This window comes from Biomphalaria glabrata, chromosome 12 (assembly GCF_947242115.1).
Source record: "Biomphalaria glabrata chromosome 12, xgBioGlab47.1, whole genome shotgun sequence".
NCBI lineage: Eukaryota > Metazoa > Mollusca > Gastropoda > Planorbidae > Biomphalaria > Biomphalaria glabrata.
Window position 1 is genome coordinate 15,804,553 of NC_074722.1, and position 22,475 is coordinate 15,827,027.

The window sequence follows — 22,475 nt, forward strand, 5'->3', positions numbered from 1 at the left end:
TTTATTTTTTCACTTCTTTATTGGAAATTACATCAGATGAATAGTATTTGAAGTTCCATTCGGCATGATATACTCTGCTCCCAGAAGGCTACTTATAGTCCTAAATATGGTTACCAGACGCCAAGGCTCTGCGTATTGAGCATGGTAATAGCATGTTCCGACCTGAGAGGCTGGCCTTCATTGGAGAGGCAGGGGAAGTTCGAATGGAGGCCTTCTACTTGAGATTTTTGTTAATTTATGCAGAGATTTGATCTGAACATGTTCTGATCGACCACAGAGATTAAAAAAAAAAAAAAAAAACCGTTACAGATACAAATGACGGTTCAGTTAAGTGAAAAATAAATTTCAATTGTACAAGCAAAAAAAAAAAAAAAAGATACACTCAACATCTAGAAACAAGAAATTTGAGGTTTTATGTAACAATTGATGTAAAAATGCGATTATTTTATCTAATGGGAATTTTTGCAGATATCTAAAAAAAAAAAAGGGGGGGGGGTAATTGCAATCGCTAATCCTTGAGCAGAGATGTGATCGGGCGTACTTTTGTGAAAAAATAAGGCCTACCTACAGAATTTCTTTCAAAAGTAGCATATAATCTATGCTATGTAAGCCACTTATAGTAGGCCTACTTATAGACATTTTAAACGTTTGTAATAGCCTAATGAAATGTGTACCTGTACTTTTCTTCAATCTAAACATCAGCAGATTGGTCAAATAAACAAAAGGTAAAGACATTTAGTAATCTTTTGTATATATGTCAATTACACGTGGGACTTCAACGTTCTAGAGTTTTCATTCGGCCGCCTTTACGTGTGAACTTTTCCCTAGTGTATCAATAGATAGATCTAATTGTTGTTGGGTCGGGTAGTTCTAGAGATCTTATGGAATGGGGGATCGAGCACCTCCCCTTTATATCCATACTCTTGCTTATAAAAGACCCACACAATCTAATGTTTGTTTTATTTGCAGGTAATATGGTCTATACTATGCTGGCTCTGGTAACGGGGAGAAACTAATACAATGTCTACCTAAATCTATATTACCATGAATTTGAATGTAGTGTTTTAGTATTATTTTGTTTTTCCATGTTCTTTTAAATAATAATAACAGTAATAATAATAATAATAATAATAATAATATGATAACTCTATAGCTTATCAATTAGTCACACTTATTTAATTTTTTGTTTCTATAGAAATTTACTAATCTAAGGGGAGATAAGCCGTGTATAGAAAATTATGTCGTTTGCTAAAAATTGTAAACAAAAATTAGATAAAAACCTTCTATTTTTTTATAAGTACTAGAATATCCCAGTTGCAAACACGTCGGCCTTCCATCGTGGAGGCTCGAGTTCGAATTCAGTCTCAAGCATTTGCTTTTGAAAAGGCGGCATGGAAACCTTCTTGCAGATCCCCCCTCTAGCCCACAGCCATCAACTGGTCTACACAATGATAGCGCATTGAGCTTGTTAGATCAGGAAAAGTTGCTATGAACAAAAACAATTAATAAAAATATATACTATGTATAATAGTTAGTCTCAACTCAAGAAAATATTAAGAAAGTGGAACAGACACAAAATAGAGCAGTGAGATTCATAACAAACCAATATTCACATTTGACTAGAGCTACACCTTTAGTAAAATCACTAAATTTAGAAAGCCTTCAGCATAGAAAATACTTAAAAGTAAAATAGCAATTATACATAAAACACTGTACCGTAATCTTCAAATACAAAAACAAAATTTAATAAAATACTCTGAAAGACACAAAGATAAAGGCATATTATTCCTCGTCCCATATGCTAGGACAAATTTGTACAAATACTCCTTCTTCCCTAGCGCTATTAGAGCATGGAATGGGTTGCCTGAGCTAGCCAGGAAAACCAGTGACTTGGCAGAATTTAAGTCATTGGTTAATATGCATGACTAAATGCATGACGCGTAGGACGTAATCATCTTCTTTTTTGAAGTAACATCTGTATCATCTAAGATAAGATAAGATCTATTTAAAAGTAGCTAGCCGACCGGTGGCGTAGTATACGCCGCTATTTTGCAGTGCCGGCCTTAGGTGACCGCAGTGGGCTCCGCACTTATGCGACCGCATTGGGACCCGCACTTTCATAGGACCCGCGCTAATTCTAGGCGTATAAATAATTGAATTAAACCATTGTATAATTCCTGAAATTGTAAAGTATACGAACAAGTCCTGGAAATATCCGGAAATTATTAAAATCTTTAGAAAACATACAAATGTCCTGAAATATATAGACGAAATTTGTCATTTTGGGGTGTCATTTAATATGGAAAATGCCAATCCTACGCGCGATAAAAAAAAACGGCATTATCCCGGAAATTTGGAATCTGGTAAAAGAAGCTTCTCGCGCCTCAAACTAATTATACCGTAACACCCAATGTAAGCTTTCTTTTTTAAAAAGAATTTTAATATTTTATTTTTTTTAAAAGGCTGATGTTGCAGAGTAGTGCAAAGTTAAATGGGGGGGGGGGGATGCGATAGTGTAAGATGTGCGCATATTATCATAATTTTAAGTCTGTATAGAATATAATCTAAATCTATATATAGGTTTGTGGTGCGCCTCTTTTTTTTACGACAACAAATAACATCAATATGCCACCAACAAGGATGTTTCCGATGTAAAGCTAGATCAATAAAATGAACTATAATAAGGAAGTAGGGAAGATCTAGACTAGTCTAGATAAATATTAGAATTAGATCTAGTTCTATTTACTTTTTATTTAATTTTGTTAGCTTAATTAATTAAAAGCATGGCGGCTAATTCTTTAAAGGACGAATTCCCCCTACATTGGTTGGTGTGGCATAACAATTTTCGAGAGCTAGACGCAGCACTTGAAAATAAAGAGGTAACAACGACATTCGACTGGCTCGACTCGTCGACAGTTTGAGTTACTGAGTTAGATCTAGACTAGATTAATATTTATAGACTAGTATATTATATTATATAGATAGAAAGTCTTTACAATATCCTTTAGCTTTATTTTTATATAACTTATAATATAAGTTATATAATGACACTCAGTCTAGATCTATATTCTATATATTATATATACTAGATCTATATCTAGATGTCTTCTATAGTATAGTCATGTCATAGATGATCTAGTATAGAGTATAGATTTAATAGTAATAGTAGTCTCACGAGTCTTATCTTATATAATACAGACGTTACTTCAAAAAAGAAGATGATTACGTCCTACGCGTCATGCATATTTACCAATGACTTAAATTCTGCCAATTCTGCTCAGTCTAGATCTATATTCTATATATATATCTATACTATATCTAGATGTCTTCTATAGTATAGTCATGTCATAGACGATCTAGTATAGAGTATAGATTAAATACTAATAGTAATAGTAGTCTCACGAGTCTTATCTTATATAATACAGACGTTACTTCAAAAAAGAAGATGATTACGTCCTACGCGTCATGCATATTTACCAATGACTTAAATTCTGCCAAGTCACTGGTTTTCCTGGCTAGCTCAGGCAACCCATTCCATGCTCTAATAGCACTAGGGAAGAAGGAGTCACTATGACACTATCATAACATTAGACTAGTCACCTACTCCTAGGCCTAGAGGCTAGTAAGCCGCTAGTAATAGTAGTATTCCTGAGTACTAGTATCATGACTAGATCTATTAAAGCTATAATTCTATTTAGTTACAATTTTGTATTACTATTATATACAATATATGAATATAGATCAAGTAATCTAGTAGATGATAAGAATAAATAAGATCCAGATTCTATCTTATCTAATGAAATTTAATGAAAGTATGAAGGCCAAGACTGAACTGAAGTTGATGTAGGACTATTGACAGTAGACAGTACTAATGTCTAATGACTAACATACTAAGACTGAGTGAATCTTACTTTACTAATCATCATCCAATGATAATGAATAATTTCACTCAGGTCTCAGTGAATTACATACTTAATTAGACATCTATATATAGAGTCTAGATACTATTTACTAGCTAGAGTCTAGACTCTAGTCGAGTAGTCTAGAGTCTAGACTGACTGGAGTCTAGAAGTCTAGATCTTACTTGACTTTTTCAAGTTTTAGTTTTTAGATTCTAATTTCTAGATCTGTATCTAGAGTCTACATTAGTTTTAGACAATTTACTTAGTCTTAACTCTAAGAAATTAGAAAAAAACTAACTATAAGTATGTATGCTATATATACATCTATCTAAATAATATATATAATAATATAATATATTATTAGACTTTCTAAAACTAAAATCACTGAATCTAGATGATAGATCTACTCACTAAATTTAGAGACACTTGAGTTCAAGACTGGAGACTTTACTCTAGATTAGTCTAGATCTAGATCTAAAGTAAATAGCAATAATACATAAAACTCTGAAACATAACTTACAAATATACAAAAACACAAAATAATAAGATACTCTGAAATTCAAAAGCCTTAAAACTACATTTCTTATTTAAATATAAGTATATTATATGCTGGGGCTAATTTGTATCAATGACCAATGGAACATGCAACATGTTTCCTGAATTAGTCAGGAAAACCAATGACTTCTTAAAGCAGAGTTTTTAAAATCTCTATTTAGCGTGCATGACTAGATTAACACATTTATCTGGGTAGTATGTAATTATCTTCAATGTCTATAAAATTTATTAAGATTTAATATAGATCTAGAGTCGAATGTGAAATTCACGCCCAAAACTTGTCTTATTAAGGTCTTCCCAATGTATTTATATATGAGTTAAATTGAAATTCACACCCAACAAGTTTTTTAATTTTCTACTTTTTAGTGCATTTTTATACAAATCTAAGCGTTGTTTAAAAAAATATTATTTTATTACTTTTTAATACGAGATTCATAATATTGACCTCATAAATATTGTGATTATTTACTCAAAGTATGTGCCTTGTTATTATATCAAAGTTTTAAAAATGCTTTATAACAGCGGTTCTCAACCTGTGGGTCAAGATACCCCGGGGGGTCGAAGGGTTGCTTATGACCATCTGAAAAATAAACATTTTGTTTGTTTTGTCTAACAGATGAAACGTTTTTCCGTAGCAAGTTACTTTTTTTTTAAATGTTTATTTGAAGATAGGTGTTGTAGACAACTGAATCAGAATGATTTCAAACATTTTAATTGGCACAGCAGAAATATTTTCAACATATGAAAGTTTTAGAAATTAATGCAAAACTCAACGTTTCCCTTTGTGGAATCATGGGTATTATTTCAATGGTGAAGAGTTTTGAAACCTCAAAGCAATTTTGATTTTAATTAATAATTTGCCATCATTTAGTCTGTGTTATTGAAGGTAATATTTTCATTTTAGAAAAATCCATGAAAATGAATCTTGAACAAAAGAACAATAAGTAAGTAAACCAAAAATGCCAATATTATATAGTATTGTTTTACTTTAATATTAAATCTGGAATTGAAAAACTCCTTTGGGTTATTTGTAATGAGGTACTATAAGCCGAATCTATAAAGTCTATATAACGATATTTTGATAGCAAACATCCAAATTTTGCCAACAAGGATAACCAATATTTTAAGCAAGGGTCATTTACAACAGGCTTTGGTTTGTCTGTAAAATCTGATCCTTCCAGAGATGAAACTTTAGATTGACAAACAAAATTAGGGAAAATGAAATTGAACATGACAAACAGATAAAATGAGAATTTCTGTGAAAGAACATCGTCACATGCTTGCAGACAAAATCTCAGCATACATTCCAAATCTACCTGACTTATCATTTGCAATTGCCAGAAGTCTTATTACAGTAGAAGTTGAAGATGTTTTAAAGACATTACAGATTTTCAGAAAGATTTAAATAGAACTTATAAATAGTGATGCAGTAAAAAAATGATTTCTCTTTATAACAGTTACACAAACCTGGATCCAATGTTTGCAATCATATCTCATTTTGTCTGTGTTGTGCCATTGTCTTCCATTTCCAGTGACATAAAAAAAAAAAAATTTTTGTTATCAAGTCTAAAAACAGAAGTAGACTTGATACAGAAGATGACATTCATTCTGTTCTTTCAAAGCATGCCAGAGAATTCCTGATCTGGTGAAATAGAAACAATCTCAACCTTCACACTGAAGTTGCCTCTTTTGTAGATACTGTGGCAATGTCATTTAATATTGATTTCCCAATTATCAATGCTCCACCATGCTTTTCCAATTGCAATATGAATATGTTGAGAAAAGTAAAGTAGCAATTATACATAAAACACTGAACCATAATCTTCAAATACAAAAACAAAATTTAATAAAATACTCTGAAAGACACAAAGATAAAGGCGCATTCCTCGTCCCATTTGCTAGGACAAATTTGTACAAATACTCCTTCTTCCCTAGTGCTATTAGAGCATGGAATGGGTTGCCTGAGCTAGCCAGGAAAACCAGTGACTTGGCAGAATTTAAGTCATTGGTTAATATGCATGACGCGTAGGACGTAATCATCTTCTTTTTTGAAGTGACGTCTGTATTATATATGATAAGATACAGCTGCTCAAGCTTATGATAGAAAATTGAATGGTTGGGGTCGCCACATAGTGAGGATATGTAAGAAGGGATTGCCGAGCTAAAAAGGTTGAGAACTGCTGCCTTATACATATACATTAATAAATATTAAAGTTAGTTATGATTTTTTCTTATATTTAAGCAATTTTTTTTCTTTATTCTCCTCTGAAGCTGGACATTGAAATGTTAGATCCTAGAGGACGTACACCTTTGCATTTAGCAGTTTCATTGGGTAACTTAGAGAGTGCTAGAGTTCTTCTTCGACATGGAGCCAATGCAAATGCTGAAAACAAAGGTTACTGGTCAGGTGAATATTATGGTGTTTTAAAAAAATTATTTAGATATTTTTTGTGTTGTCGATTTTTTAGGTTACATTTGAAAATTGTAAACAAAAATTTATTATGTTTCAATATACAAATGTGATGCCTTTCAATTGTTTGTAAATATTAACAGAATAGTAAAACATCATGGTCAAGGCCTCCTAAATAATAAATGAAACTTACCTAAGGAAATATGTAATAATTGGCTGTTCTTAAAATGCTTTTTAACTAATTGAAACCCTTTCAGACCTTATGGTCTATAGGGTAGATGATGTAAAGGTCATCTTTTTCTGTGGCCCACAGTGGCCAGCACAATGATCAACCACCTTTACTTTTCCCCAACTAATGTCAGGTACCCATTAGAGCTGGGTGGACTCAAAGGCACCGAAGATTCCGAAATTAGAAATCCCAGTCTTCACAAGGATTCAAACCCCAGACCCCTGTATGAAAGCCAAGCACTTTACCACTCAGCCACCGCGCCTCATAGACCACAAGGTCTGAAATGGGAACTTTCCTTTTTTTTTTAAGGAAATATGTAATAATTAGCTGTTCTTAAAAAGGTTTTGTAACTAATTGGAACACAAATGTTACATTTATTCTACAAATTTATCTCATGTTAATAACATCTTTGTAACTTTAAGCTTAAAGGTGTAGTTGAAAGGTAGCCTACTTTCTAAGTCTGTATTCTCTTGAGAAACAAGACATGCTTTATATTTCTTATTTAATATTTAAAAAAAAATATATATAGTACTAGACATTTGTTACCCGCGACCCGCGGTTCTTTATTTGCGCATTACTGTCGATATAGTCACTGAGAGTGTTTTGTAAACAATTAAACATTATTGATAATATAATAAGTAAAGCGAATGTGTTAATGTAAAAATAGTGTTAATGAAGCTATCAAATAAAAATAGCTAATAGGCTTAAATCCATTTTTTCAAATTAAAACATTAGCTTGTAGGCCTACATATATTTGATTAAAATTTGAGATGAATAGACTTAATTTTGTATGTTCTTGTGTTAAAGTATAAAGTAGATCTTGAGGTAGACATAGATCTAAATCTACACTAATATAGAGTTCATTCTGTGTTGCGCATGCGTGACCTTTTTTCATGAATGAATATAGGCCTATCTCAACACGGCTACGCAACTTTAGCGAACAGCGAACGAATGTATTAAAAATGCTTTAGAAAAACAAATTTGAATGTTAAATTGATTAAAATATCAAATGAATGGACAATAATTAGTATGTTTATGTGTTAAAGCACAAAACTATCTTTGCGAAAAGAAGTTTTATCATCTTAGAGTTCAATAAGAGTTTTAGACCTAGACCTAGGAATAGACTCAGTAGAGAGATGTGTTAATGTGTAACCAATCGGTAATGTCTAATGAAAGAATGTTCGCCAGGAAATCTGTAGTCACAGATATCAGGAACTAATTTATGTAAAAAATGCTTTTGAAACAAAATTGAAGTTTAATTTTATTACATAATGAAATCAATGGATCTTCTTTTGTACTTTCATGTGTGAAAGTAAAAAACTATGTGCGCAAAGTGTATTTCTTAAATTAGATCTAGGTCTAAATCCTTTCGATCTTTTTTCATGTCAACATTGTTAACCATGGCCTAGAGCCATAAAATACTATAGCTGTAATAGAGTCGGACAACTTTATTTTTTTTGAGGGTCTTAAGTTTGTTTTAGGGCTACAATACATACACTACAGTCTAAGTTAGTACCCAAGGAACATTCCTGCCTAGTTTTATCAAGATTGGTCAAGCAGTTTTGATGTCTATAAGTAACATACATACACCTCACATTCTACTTTATAATATAGATATGCTTCTTCCTTTGTATATCTGTCTGTCTGGTAAAAAGTTTTTACAAGTAATTTCAAAACTCAAGAATGAATTTAAAAAAAAAATTAACCAATTAGATAATTAACTATTGGTAATTAATTATTTTGCTTGGTATCTCCAACAAGGGAAAGAAATTGTACTTGACTAAAGTGGTGGTATAAGCTGAGTTACTCCCCTTTATAGGTCGCTGCTTTTAAGTAAGTTTGAAACAAACAATACATAACTATACAATCTTCTATAGTCATAAACACCTCATTAGTAGAGCGGTTAGTATGTCGGCTTGAGGAGGCGTGAGTCATGAGTTTGAACCCAGGCTGTTCCCCTCCCTTTTTTTTTTAAGTAAATGCTTTTAAAAACCAATTATAGTAAAATTCACCCAGATATCCCTTTCTCTCTCCCCTCCCCAATTTTCTCATCTGGTCCAAGTAAGTGAAAGGATCATAGCGTATTGAAAAACCTAAAAGCATGAAAGTGCTCAACAAAAACAAATGATTTATTGTTGTTGGTCTTGATCTATAACAAATTTAATTACATGACTGACCCAAACTAATTGATATATTTCTACTTTGTATAAGCTTTGTTTTTTTTTTGTTTTTTATAAATATTTTGTATGTTTTCTTGTTTTTTCAACTGTCTTTCACTTGGTATTACAAAAGCATTTGAATGTTTAGGGCAGTACTATAAAACAAACCAGTAAAAAATTTATAATCCTTTTAGTGTTACATGAAGCTGTGTGCACTGGAGATCCTGAGATTGTTCAGCTAGTTCTGCAGCACAGAGATTTCCAGAGGTATTCCAAAAGAACAGTTGGAGTGCCAGACTTGTTGAAGAAGCTGCAAGAGGTATAGCAATGTAGATTTACACACTATTCGATATAGCTTTCTCTTTCTTTTCCTCTTAATAAAAATTGTCCCTGCAAGTAATTTGAGAAATCAGTTGAAACAGTTGAAATGTTTACTATCAACATCTCAGATGGTCATTGTGATCTGAAAACTAATGGCTAATAACAAACACCTTACAAAACAAAAGTAAACATTCATCTCAACCTACCAGACCACCCATCACAAACCAAACTTTAGACACTTAACAAACTGATTTGAAGTAGCCTATCTGTGTCACTTTAACTTTTCGAATATTCAATTATACTTGATTCTAATTTTTAATTGGAGGATAAAATATGACTTAAGAATTTTCAGTACTGTTTGAATATGGTCAGAAACGCCTTTGTCCCACATTGCTGGGCAATAACAAGCTTGACGCTCAATGATCTTCAAACCAAACAATTTTTTTTTTCTTGCCATACAAATTTAATTGTACACACTGACTTAAGCGTTCAATACATTCTGGATTTTTTTTTTTTAAACTCTTCGCCCCCCCCCCCCCCAACCCACTTTCTTCATCATATTAAAAAACATGAGCTTTGGTAAATAATATACAATTAAAAAATACAAGCAATTTTTTGGACATCCTTAACTAATTTTTTTTAATTCATAAAAATTTCTGTTTGAAAATCTATGTGAAGCCATTTTATTATTTCTTTATCTTTTGACTCATTTCAAAGTTATACTTTTGTTTAGACACCAGATTTTTATGTGGAGATGAAATGGGAGTTTACTAGTTGGGGTAAGTTTTTATGTATCATTTATTTGAAATCAACATTTATTTAATATCAATTTGAAATTTATATGTTTTTGTTGTTTTTTTTTTAGTCATTATGTCACATTCCTAATAGTGAAATTATTAGACCTTATAGTTCTTGAGTGAATTTTTTTGAATCCAGAGCGTGAAAATGTAAAAATAGTGAACATGAGTTAGGTATGGACCGAAAGTAAGTTCATATAAAAGATTGAGAGTTAGTTACAAGTATGTAATCAAGAGAATTTAGTTTGGGAGTTTTAGTTGAAGAAGTGAGATTTAGTTGAAGTTAGTAAGTTGTTATTTTAAAGTGGACTTAAAGTGATTTGAAAGTATTTAAAGTGAAGCAAGAAGTTATTATGTTCATCAAATACAATCATGTGAAAGATTGATTGATATTATGCAAATAAACTTCATATTTTATTTTGTTCTACTAGCAGTCTTCTTTATTTACATTTTGCAAGTACTTCCTGTAATTGTTGTCAGTACTGTAATGCTGCTTATGAATGGCAAGCCTATGAAAAATGTGCCTACGAGCATCCTACAAAATTAATGTCATGATTATCAATATAAATCATTGACACATTAATTCCTCTTTGATTTTTATACAACTTTTTTTTCCTTGGGACTTATCAGTATAGGTATATATTACATAGGGATGCATTTGTTTTCAATATTTTAAGTTACAATTAACTTAATTATAAGTATTATCAGGATCTACATGTACAAATTAATATCTTTAATTTATTAATAAATATCTTCTAGAATCTTTTTAAAATGTCTAAGATGAAAACTAAGCTGTAATTTCCTTGTTTGTTTTAAGTTCCACTAATTTCTCGGATGTGTCCAAGTGACACATACAAGGTTTGGAAGAAAGGTTCAAGTGTACGCATAGACACAACATTACTAGGTTTCGACAATATGACGTGGCAGCGTGGGAGTCGAAGCTACATATTTAAAGTGACCGGTAAGATTTTGTATTCTACTTGAAAATAATTTAGCTTGATATTGTTTTCTTTTAGCTATACAAGTAAAACTAGAATCTGTGGGTCTATATTTTCTGTTTGTAAATACTTGATTTAATTTGTATACACATATAAAATAGGAACTCTGAGTAGATCACTAAGCTGGGTAAAACTAAAAGTTCCTTTAGGATATTTATCTGAAAATTGAGCTTTCTCAGTGTCCATCTTACACTAAGGTACTTGACATTAGAGAAGCTTAAAATTACTTAATCTTGATTAATGTCTAAAAAAAAAATCAAACTGAACTAGTTTCTAAAAAAGAATTCAGCAGTTTGTTTGTTTATTTTTTTTAATACAGATGAATGAAGAAGATATTACTGCCAGTGATGTAGACATGTTTTTAAAGTGTTTTTAACAATAGATTTTAATGAATAGTTTCAAACGTTTTTAACATGATAAAAATAATGCTCTATTAAAAATTATTTGCATATTTTTTTCTTTGAAACAAATAGAAGTGTGTATAAAGTTGAAGTCTTGTTTGTTTCTTCTTCTAGGGGAGAATGTGGCTGCCATTATGGAGATAGATCATGACCTTAATGAAGTGTATCAGGAGACTATTAGAGTTTTGCCTATGGCTGCTGACCCTTCAGTCATGAGACCGTCAGAGGAAGCAGTAGCAGCCAGGCTGACCTCTCCAGCCAACACCACTTATGTGGATACAAACAGAATATCCTTTGAGAGGTGGGAAATGTCTGGAATTATTTAGTTGATAAAAAAAATTTCTGACATGTTCCAATTTTTAAAGAGATGATTTTAATCATCATTTTTGTCAAAAGTTGGGACTATGATAAACTCTTGTTTGATTTAAGAATAGACTAGAAAAAATATTAAGTTTGATCTTCTATGTTCTCATTATCATGTTGAAGGATTCAAATAACTACAAACTACCCCAGATGAACTGCAAGGTCAGATCAGGCAGCTTCCTACAGCATTTCTTCTATAGTGGTGTTTTAAGGCTAGTATCTTGTTTGGGCTTCTTGATAAAGTATGAAGCTTTGGAGGACATGGTCAGCATTCTAGGGTGACACTCTACAAGAAAAAGTTTCTCTAGTCCTTATTTTCAACTTCTGTTGTATCTGGTTCAAAAATTATATGTTGATTTGAGTCTGGTTCATTTATGGTTTATACTTCTTCAAACATTGATATAAAGAATACTTTGTAAAATATATTTTGAACAGTGCAACATGTTCTTGTGTTTACAGAAGTAAATCTGGACTTTGGGGCTGGAGAACAGACAAAACTGAAAGTGTGAACAATTATGAATGTAAAGTAAGTCTTTATTGCCTCATAAACGTCTTAGCAATTAGTGATTCAACACATAACATAGATTCTGTTGTAATCTATTTATGGTGACCATGAATTTCTAGGTGTTTACAGCAAACAATGTAGAGCTAGTCACTAAAACTCGGACAGAACATCTGGCAGGTAAAGACAAACAGAAAGCCAAAAAGTCCAGCAGTAAAACACCACTGGAGTCTTTCCTTGGCACAGCAGAAGAAACTATCAGTTCCACATCCAGCAGTAGTAGCTTAGAAGGGGTGAGTCCTTGATACTATTTATTTCAACAAAAAAAAAATATATTTGTTTATTTGAAATAATAACACTTAATCTATATGCAATTTTGAATAGACTAATAGATTGTTATATGTAACATGCTTGTTGACTTATCCTTTAAGTTACTATATCTTATTTTTTTAATCTCAAATCATATTTCTAACTCCTTAAAAGCTTAAATAGTCAACTAAAATGACTTTGATTCTTTGAAGGAACCCTAGCTCCCCAAGGCAGTGGCTCTGAACCAGCGTCCAAAAACATTTTTTTTTTAAATATTTTACAGTCGTAAAAAATGTAACACTAGGTTTGCTTTGTTTTCAACTAGTAATTCACTGCTATTACATGATTTGTGTGATTTTTTTCTTCATTAGATTTCCACTGTCACTTCTTACAATCCTGGGAATATCCTTCCAGAAGAATACTTCAGCCGATTAGTTGACCTTGGTGACAAGGACATAGGCCGTCCAAAAGAGCAGTCCACCAAAATTCAAAAGTTCAAGGCCAGTCTGTGGCTGTGTGAGGGCTATCCCCTGTCTTTGCAGGAGCAGGTTATCCCCATTATAGACCTGATGGCTCAGAGCAATGCCCACTTTGCCAAATTGAGAGACTTTATCACCCTGCAGCTACCCTCTGGATTCCCAATCAAAATAGGTCTGTAACCTGTATTTCATAGGAGTAAATAGGCAATGTTACTTATTTAGCTTCCTTGCAATCTAGCTATTGGTCGCTTAACATTTTCTAATGAAAGCGTCGATCTAAAATTATATTAAAATAATTTTAATCCAGAAAATAATCTTTTTCGAGGAAAACTTTTTTGTTGCCATATGTTGTGATAAAGTATTATTTGGAAGGTGACATATTGTTAATTCATTTAGATTCTTTTTATCTTTTGCTTCCTAGATACATCTTAAGATCTGTTAGAGTGGCAATTATCATAATTTATCATTTTGATTAATATAATTTCCTCTAACAGATGCATTATTTTGTACCGTGACTTTGTGGGCATGTAGAGATTGATTATCCACCATTGTCATGATGATAAGACATTTCGGTTTTCATTTGAACATGGTGTCATTTCGTAGATCTTGTTTACTATTATTCATGAATTAAGCTCAGGAGCACATGTGAAGAAACAATAACTAATTTCTCAATATGATAAAGTAGTATCTCAGACTCGCAATAATCAATGTTATAGAATCAAATTGAATAAGTAACATTGTAATCATTTCACTACAGCCACATTTATCAAACCGAACACTGCAACACTTTTGGTCTCCCCTTGTATACTTTTAATAATATCTATTCTTCCGAATGATTCTACTAACCTTGAGCTAAGCTAGCTTACCTTACAGTAGAAAATTTTGAGCAGTTTTAATTAGAGCTAGTGACATCCCTACTACTGGCAATCCTTCTACAACTTCCATTGTAAATAAAATGCCTCCCATACTTGCCTCATGGGTTGTGACATTACCCAACTTGTTTCTACCTATCAGATATAGTTTGTGTGCACTTACACATCAGTCTATAACCAGTTGTTGACATATTATAAATTCATTTAGATTCCTTTTATCTTTTGATATATACTATTAGAGTGGCCATTATCATAATTTATCATTTTGCTTATTAATTATGAAAAATCTGGAAAACTCATGAGAACTGCTGATGGAAATATAAAGCATAGGCTCTAAAACCCTATAGGAATCATTTAGTTACCAATTCTGTAACCTGAAAAAAAACATTAGAGCTCTTATAGTTTAAATTATCATTCTCGTGGGTGCAAACTGTTACAAGATATTGCTAATATTCTAGAAGAGTGTCTCTGCCTAGCATATTGTGGTGTGGTGGGTTCTTAGTGAATCCATAAATGGAGCTGGTATTACATTCATAAATGCCCATTAGGTAAGCCAAGTAGAATTGATGTTACATTCACCCACAATCTATGTGAATAATATGTGACCATTTTATCTTATATAGATGTCTGGCTAAAAATAAACTTTTCACCCTATCAGAATTTGAATCTTTGACACTGGACTAGCATTATTCTAACACTCTACATTCCTTGTATTGTTGAAGAAGTTATTTACTTGGCCACATTTTAAAATATTTTGATTACAACAAATAATCTTGACCTTTTTTTTTTTCAAATGTCAGAAATTCCACTTTTCCATGTACTGAATGCACAAATTACTTTCGGCAATATCCAAGGAGTAGAGCATGATGCACGCTACGTGACTACAGTCAGAAACCAAGAGCAGATTACTTGTGTTATTGATGAGGATTGTTTCAATCCTCCTGGTAACTATGGCAGGATAGGTAAGGAACTCAAGTTTTTTTTTCTTTCCCATGTATTGATTAGATACTTCCTGTGATTACTGGTTAATACTGTTAAAGTCAGAATGTGGTGTACATATTTTAAATTTCGTCTATCCAATTCAACTACATACATCAAAGTAAATCAGTCAAAATAGTTTTGTTCAAACTAAGAAACATTAATATTTTATAAAACTAAAGCCAATACCACAGTTACATCAGATCTGGACAAAGTGGTCAGCTCCTCTCCATTAAGGCTGGAACAGAAAGATTATAAAACTCCTTTATCACACTTTCAGTCAAGTTTTAAAGGTCACTTGTCGTCACCGAGAAATACATAGAAGCCTAATTCACAAAGCGCTGGTCATCTGTGTGTTTATTATATATATGAATGTTATTCCTGATCTGCATCTCTATTGTTAGTGTTATAGTAGTAATGCTGAGATGGACAATTTTCAAACTTAATTTCCATTTGTTTGGACCAATAAAATCTTATCTTAATAACAATGGTGACTGACTTAAGATGTATAATATGCAGACTGTTGTTGTAAAAAAACAACAATATAACTTTTTAAAGTTAAAGTACTTTTAAACTAGATTACTACTACTTGTGATTTTTATTCTAAAAAAAGTTTATGAATTTTTGTTTTCATATTTTTCTGGGCACTTAAAACTTCTGTTTTAATCTATTAATAATTTTATTTGCTTCAATGATTAATAAATTGTTTCTCTTGTAAATAAAACTGAGTTTATTACATATTTTATTGTAAGGAATGGCTTTTAAATTCTTTTCAGGGGGTGAAGGTCATCACGAAAGACTTAGAGATGAAGATGATGAACTTTTACAGTTTGCAATCCAGCAAAGCCTCATTGAGTCTGGCACAGAGAATGATCAGGTCAGTCCATTGTAGTTTTCAGGCATTTGTGAAATATTTATGTACATTTATATTTAATTGTATTCTTTTCTCTGAAAATGTCTGTGTGGGGATTCATTAACCGTTTCACAAACTATGGGAGACTACTGGATCTGCCAGTAATAATTTTAAATTGAATGTTTTTTAAATAACAATTTATACCTTTACAAACTCTGACCTAAGAGAGCAATAAAAACAAGCTATTTTTACAAAACTTTTAACAACTCACTCTGTCTGTCTGGTAAAATGTTTGTACATGTTATTTCTCTGACACCCAATCTTGGATCAAGCTGAATTTTTGCACAATTATTCCTTTTACCTGACAACTCAAGAATCAATAAAAAGAAACAAAAAAAGACAAGAAAAACATTAGTTGATTAATTATTGGTTAATTAATTATTTTGTTTGGTATCTCGAACAAGAGAAAGAAATTGTATTTGACTGAAGTGGTGGTATAAGCTAAATTAATCCCCATTATAGGTCACCTCCTTAAAGTAAGTTTGAAACAAATAATACATAACAATACAATCTTCTATAGTCATAGGCACCTCAATAGTGGAGTGATTAAAATGTTGGCTTGGGGGGGAGGTGTGAGCCATGAGTTTGAATACAGGTCATTCCTTTTTTTTTTTGTGAATGCTTTTTTAATAAACGATTACCCTTACGGTACAATTTACCCAGATCTCCTTTCTTCCCCCCCCCCCTTTCCCATTTTCCCAAACTGGCTGGTCCAGAGTAGTGATAGGATGGTATTGTATTGTGAGAGCTAAAAGCATGAAATAGAGCTAAACAAAAAAAAAAAGGTAAAAATATTTCTAATCGCACAGATTTATTATTGTTAGCCTAGATCTATTACAAATTTAATAACATGACTGATCCAAACTAATTGATACAACTACACTATGTATATATTTTTTTTTTTTATGTTTTTAGGTGTTTATTTGGTATCTCCAGCATGTTGGCATTGATTTTTATAGATTTTTTGAAAATTAAAAAAAAATTTTGTTAGCCTTAAAAAATGGAACATGCTTAGCAAATATTTAGGCTTTAATTGAATATGGTTTTAATGGGAATATTAATATTTCAGCTTTAGAATAAGGAAATAATGGTTAGGGTAAGTGATTTAGAACCATTTAGTCTGTTGGTAGTGAAAATGAAGAAAAAAAAAATGCTAGTTCCAGTATTGATTATGTTATATCTAGTTAAACTGGAGGTAGAAATGCAACTAAATCTGACGTGATATTTTATTTATTTTTGTTTAGCTCTGTAGACCTATTTTTGACATGGTGCTCATCCCTATGTCTATTTTTCTCTATTATAAAATTATTTTTTTTTTTTTCTCTGTGAATTTAGTCAAAAAAATTGATTTTTTAAAATGGAGTTATATCCCTTCTCTTAGGGATTGGGGGGGGGGGGGGGGGGAGAGTTTCTGACAACTGCTTAGAGGCTAAATGATTAATACAGCAGACACTGGCTCCTTGAGTTAAGAACATACAATAATACAATACAAAATAGAGGGATCTTTCTATTATACTCTTTATATACTTGCAGGTGACATTCTATGAAGCGCTCAACAAAGGGAAAGAACTCCCAGGTCTAGAGGATGAAGATAAGATGTTGCAGAGGTAAGCTATCCCAATAAAGAATTTTTTTTTAAAAGATAAAAAAATAAATATATATATTTATATAGCCTATACCACGGTTTTATAAAGAAATACTGTTTATTTGTTGGTTTTTCACTCTGACATAATATATTAATATTGTTAATCTCTGGACATCTTGTTTATGTTCTAAATTGACAAAACTCTAATTTAAAAACATCATATATTATATTTCATAAACCGATATACATTATTACTGCACAAAAACAATTCAGTCAGTTTTTTTACTAAAACTGTATCTTCTCAGAGCCATTGCTGCCAGTTTACAGCAAGGGGAATCTACTGGGAACAGCCAACAACCTCCCTCTTTACAGCGACCACCAATACCTCTTCCCTATGAAACCAGAGAAGAAGAAGATTTTCAGATGGTGCTAGAACTCTCCAGGAGGGAACAAGAAGAGGAAGACAGGAGGAGGAAGCAAGAAGAGGAAGAGATACAGAAAATACTGGAGCTGTCACTGATGGATAAATAGTTTGACAGGAGTGCCCTTATTGTGCATGTGTATGGAGCTATCACTTAGTTTGAAAGGAGTTCCCTTATTGTGCATGTGTGTGTAGGTGTCACTAATGGATAAATAGCTTGACAGGAGTGCCCTTATTGTGCATATGTGCAGAGCTGTCACTGATGGCAGGACCCTTATTGTACATGTGTGTGGAGCTGTTACTGAGGAATACCTATTGATGTGAGTGCCCTTTTTGTACATGCATATGAAGCTGTCACTGATGAGTAAATATTTGATGGGAGTGCCCTTATATTGTATGTGTGGAGCTGTCACTGATGGAGAAATAGTCTAACAGGAGTGTCCTTTTATTCTATGTGTGTAGAGCTGTCACTGATGGAGAAATGGTTTTAATAGGAGTGTCCTTATTGTGCATGTGTGTATGAACTACTAGAGCTGTGGCTGATGAAGAAATAAATTAATTAATTACCTTTCCTTGGGCATATGTTTTGTAATGTAAGTGTGACTTTCAATATATATAAACTATGAAGTCCATCCAATTAATATTCATTGTCAAATGCTGTTTGTATAACTGTATATATATATATATATATTATATGTTGTCAATCTAGTCCATCCTTTTTTTGAAAGGCTTAGATGCAGTTGATATTGTGTGTCAGTACAGAAGCAGCATCTTTAGAAATAGACTGTGTAACTGAAGCAAGCCTAGAAAACTGTGATGCATGTTTGGTAAGCTCGCACTATTGCAAGGCTTTAAGTTGTGTTCTAATTACTGGTGAACCCAGAGAAAAAAAGTTTTGTATTTTAATTTTTTTTTTAACTTGTGATATAACTTTCAACTGACCATTCCAACAATAGCAAGATTAAGGTTGTAGAACTCAATGTACTTTGTTTACATGCTTGTTAAAATATTAAAGACCATAAGTGATTTATGTACAACAGTAGAGGACATTTTAAAACTATATTGTCTTAGTCTGTCTCAGTAATATCAATTCATTTGGTATCAGGAGTAATATTTTAAAATACTTATCCTCTTCAACATTTTGTTTTCCTTTAAATTTTGTCACCTATGTAACCCAAAGTACTAGTGTAACAACAGTTCAATCTCACTTGGCCTCAAGATTTTAAAATCTATTCAAATGTAAACTTTTTATGAAAAAAAAATGTTTGCTGACACTGACATTTGTTTCATTTGCCTGCATTCTATGTTAAAATAAAAAAGATTTGATTATAATTTGTATCTTGATGCTCAAAATGATGAAAATGCACACACACACACACACACACAAATTTATTTGTATAGTTGTCACACATTTCCATACGCTGATAGGGCCATCTTACAAATAGCCATGTTCTGCTGGAGACTGGTTTGGACATTATAAGAGCACTATTTACCATTTGACAGTTTAACAGTCGCATGCCAATAATGATCTCATTTGGTGAGCTTAAAGGAATGCCCCCAATGAATATCACCTCTTGCCCTCACTGGCATAGAGGAAAGTAGCTGGCCGCAGATGACCTCTCACGAATGCTGCTTAACATGTTTGAGGTCCAGAGGATAGCTGTTGTAGAAGACAGATGCAGAAGACGTAAGGAAAACTTAGACTCTGGCGGACAACAGCTTTGTGTCCATCAGATGTGGAAAAATATGCAGGTTGTAACTGGGTTTGCTTAGCCATTGGAAACATTGCACTTATCCTTAACCTTCTGAATTGAAGACATTGCCATTAGCACACATTGCATACTTTTGTTTCATAGATATTGTATCAAATTTCTCTATACTCCTTATATTTGATGTTAAATCTGATATGTTGCTTGATTTTAGAGCTTGGCTGAGAGTTATACCCTCAGCTTTAATATAACCATTTTAAATCTAACCTGCTTGCTGGTATCAGAAATTTCTTGTTCATTCAATTTGTTTGGTATGTTTAGAGTGAATATATTTATGATTCATTGTGATGAAAAGTTATCAAAGTTTCTGGATTGATAGTTGTAAACAATTTTCATGGCCAAAAACTAACCATCTGTGAAATTATGTTTCCCACCATTTTGGACAGACATAGGTTTTATTTGTAGAGCAAAGCTTTGGATATTTAGTGCAATGTTTCATTCCCCAGAATTATTTTTGCTAGACTGAGGTGGCAAAATGTTTAACTTTAAGATCATCATAACAAGCATTAACACACTTTACCATCCTTGTTGGGGAGCACAAAACGTGTCACTTTATGTTAGTAATACACACGGCATGGCAGACATGTGAGCTTTCACTCTACCTTGTCAAATTAAATACTGCTTCAGAAGTCGCTTGACTTGAATACTCAGTTAATGAATTATAATGAGAAAACTTTGGTAGGTTTCAAACTGTTTAAACTGTTGTCATTACAACCTGTAGAAGCTAGAACCTAGCTGTGGAAAACTTTGTCTATCTGCACACTGACTCTGAAAACTCATATCAAATCATTCGTATTTCCAATCTGGTAGTGAATGCATAACTCTGTCAGAAATTCTGCAATTTTCCTGAACAGTATTCTTGTTGTGCATCCTTTTTATGCACTAACTTTGACTTTAACATCTTATCTTATAAAATACAGACGTTACTTCAAAAAGAAGATGGTTACATCCTACATGTATCCCTAGGTTAGTCATGCTGAGTAATTGGTTTTCCTGGCTGATTCAGGTAACCCATTTCATGCTCTAAATTAATGAATGCTATATATGGTTGCCTTGCCCATTGGTTCCACTCTTGTGAGGATGGTCTCGAGACTGGACCTGGTTATCTCCTGCAGACGTTTGAGCTACTATGTAATAATTTTCAATTCTAATGGGAATGTCTAAAACGTGTACTTGTATAATTTAAAAAAAAACAAAAACATGAAGTTAAAACAATATTGTATAAATTTGTTTAATGAGATCATGAATCTCAAAGTGTTGTTTGTTTTTTTTTAACAAGTTTTTGTTGCATTGGGTCATAACATTAGTAAATTTTTACTTAGAAATCTCTACTTATTGTTCTGACATTTTTATTTTCCCTTATTAACTAGGACATTTGTTTTTATCAATATAATTATTTAATATTTGTCTTTTTTTTTTCTTCATTAAAATATTTTAATTTTTTGTTTAGTTACTGTTATGAGCTTCTTAGATTTGTTATTATCTTATCATTTCTGATTTAACTGCTGAACTGTCAGCTTCTGCCAAAGTTTTAAATTGCTTTAAATTACTTTGACATTGTCCTGTCTTCTTATCATTTATTGACTCTGTAAAGCAGCAGTATGAATTTTGTTATCTGGAAATGATAGCAGCCAAGAAAAGTGGTTCTCATCTGAAAGATAAAGCATTTTATTATCTACAATGTTCAGGTATATAACCACAAGGCAGAGTGTATGGTTTAAATAAAATTGTCAAATACGCACACAATCCATCATAATAACACTGGGACTTAACAAGTCCACTTTTTGTAATGTAACCTGAGAGTTGTGTCCCCTGCAATGTTATATATGTCATGATGCATTTCTAATCTTGCCCAAAACTGTTCTTTTCCCCACTCTATTCTCCCACTACACTTCTTAGTTTATATACATTTTCTTTAGTAGATGTATTATTAATTATAGTTTATAATTCATCAAAATTATATGAAATTCACCATAAAAGTAATTTTGTTATGCACAGAAAAAATTATTTAAAATATTAATTGTGTTAACTTCATTTTTTTTCCCACACAATTTAAATCTATCTACACAGTACAATTATTAGGAAGATTTCAGCCTCCTAAGGCTTAGATGTTAATGGTAATATTAGTTTGTTTAGTGACATTGATTACTGGCATTTGGTTTTCATTTTACTCTGTCATCACTGTAATTATCTAAAAAAAAATACTGTATTAGTATAAGGTTATAAGGTATAGAATGACAAAAATCAAAGATAAATATATTTAGATCCACCAAGTCTATGTCAGAATAATTCTTTACTTACAAGAAAATATATTAAGAAAGTTTTAGAGTGAATAAATACCATAGTTTTGCTTAGTTTGAAATGCAGGTGAACCAGTAGCCTTGTTTTTGCCCCAAGCAAGTATAAACCTACATGCTACAGCTTACACATTGATGAAAGTTCTTTTTTTTTTTATTAGCAGAGTGTCTGCTAAACACTCAGAAAAGATGTTGTCCTTGTCTTTGTATAGGGC

General features: G+C 32.1%; 1 protein-coding gene across 1 annotated transcript; it reads left to right on the forward strand.

The window, feature by feature from the left end:
* Nucleotides 1–2,640: 2,640 nt before the first annotated feature.
* Nucleotides 2,641–19,921, forward strand: LOC106054192 (ankyrin repeat domain-containing protein 13D-like). The gene is made up of 13 exons (XM_056006102.1): nucleotides 2,641–2,879; nucleotides 6,729–6,864; nucleotides 9,450–9,574; nucleotides 10,310–10,355; nucleotides 11,191–11,334; nucleotides 11,887–12,073; nucleotides 12,595–12,661; nucleotides 12,760–12,930; nucleotides 13,318–13,597; nucleotides 15,098–15,259; nucleotides 16,052–16,152; nucleotides 17,722–17,795; nucleotides 18,079–19,921. Exons 1-13 carry the CDS (start codon nucleotides 2,784–2,786, stop codon nucleotides 18,302–18,304), a joined length of 1,815 nt encoding a protein of 604 aa, XP_055862077.1. The 5' UTR covers nucleotides 2,641–2,783; the 3' UTR covers nucleotides 18,305–19,921.
* Nucleotides 19,922–22,475: the final 2,554 nt, after the last annotated feature.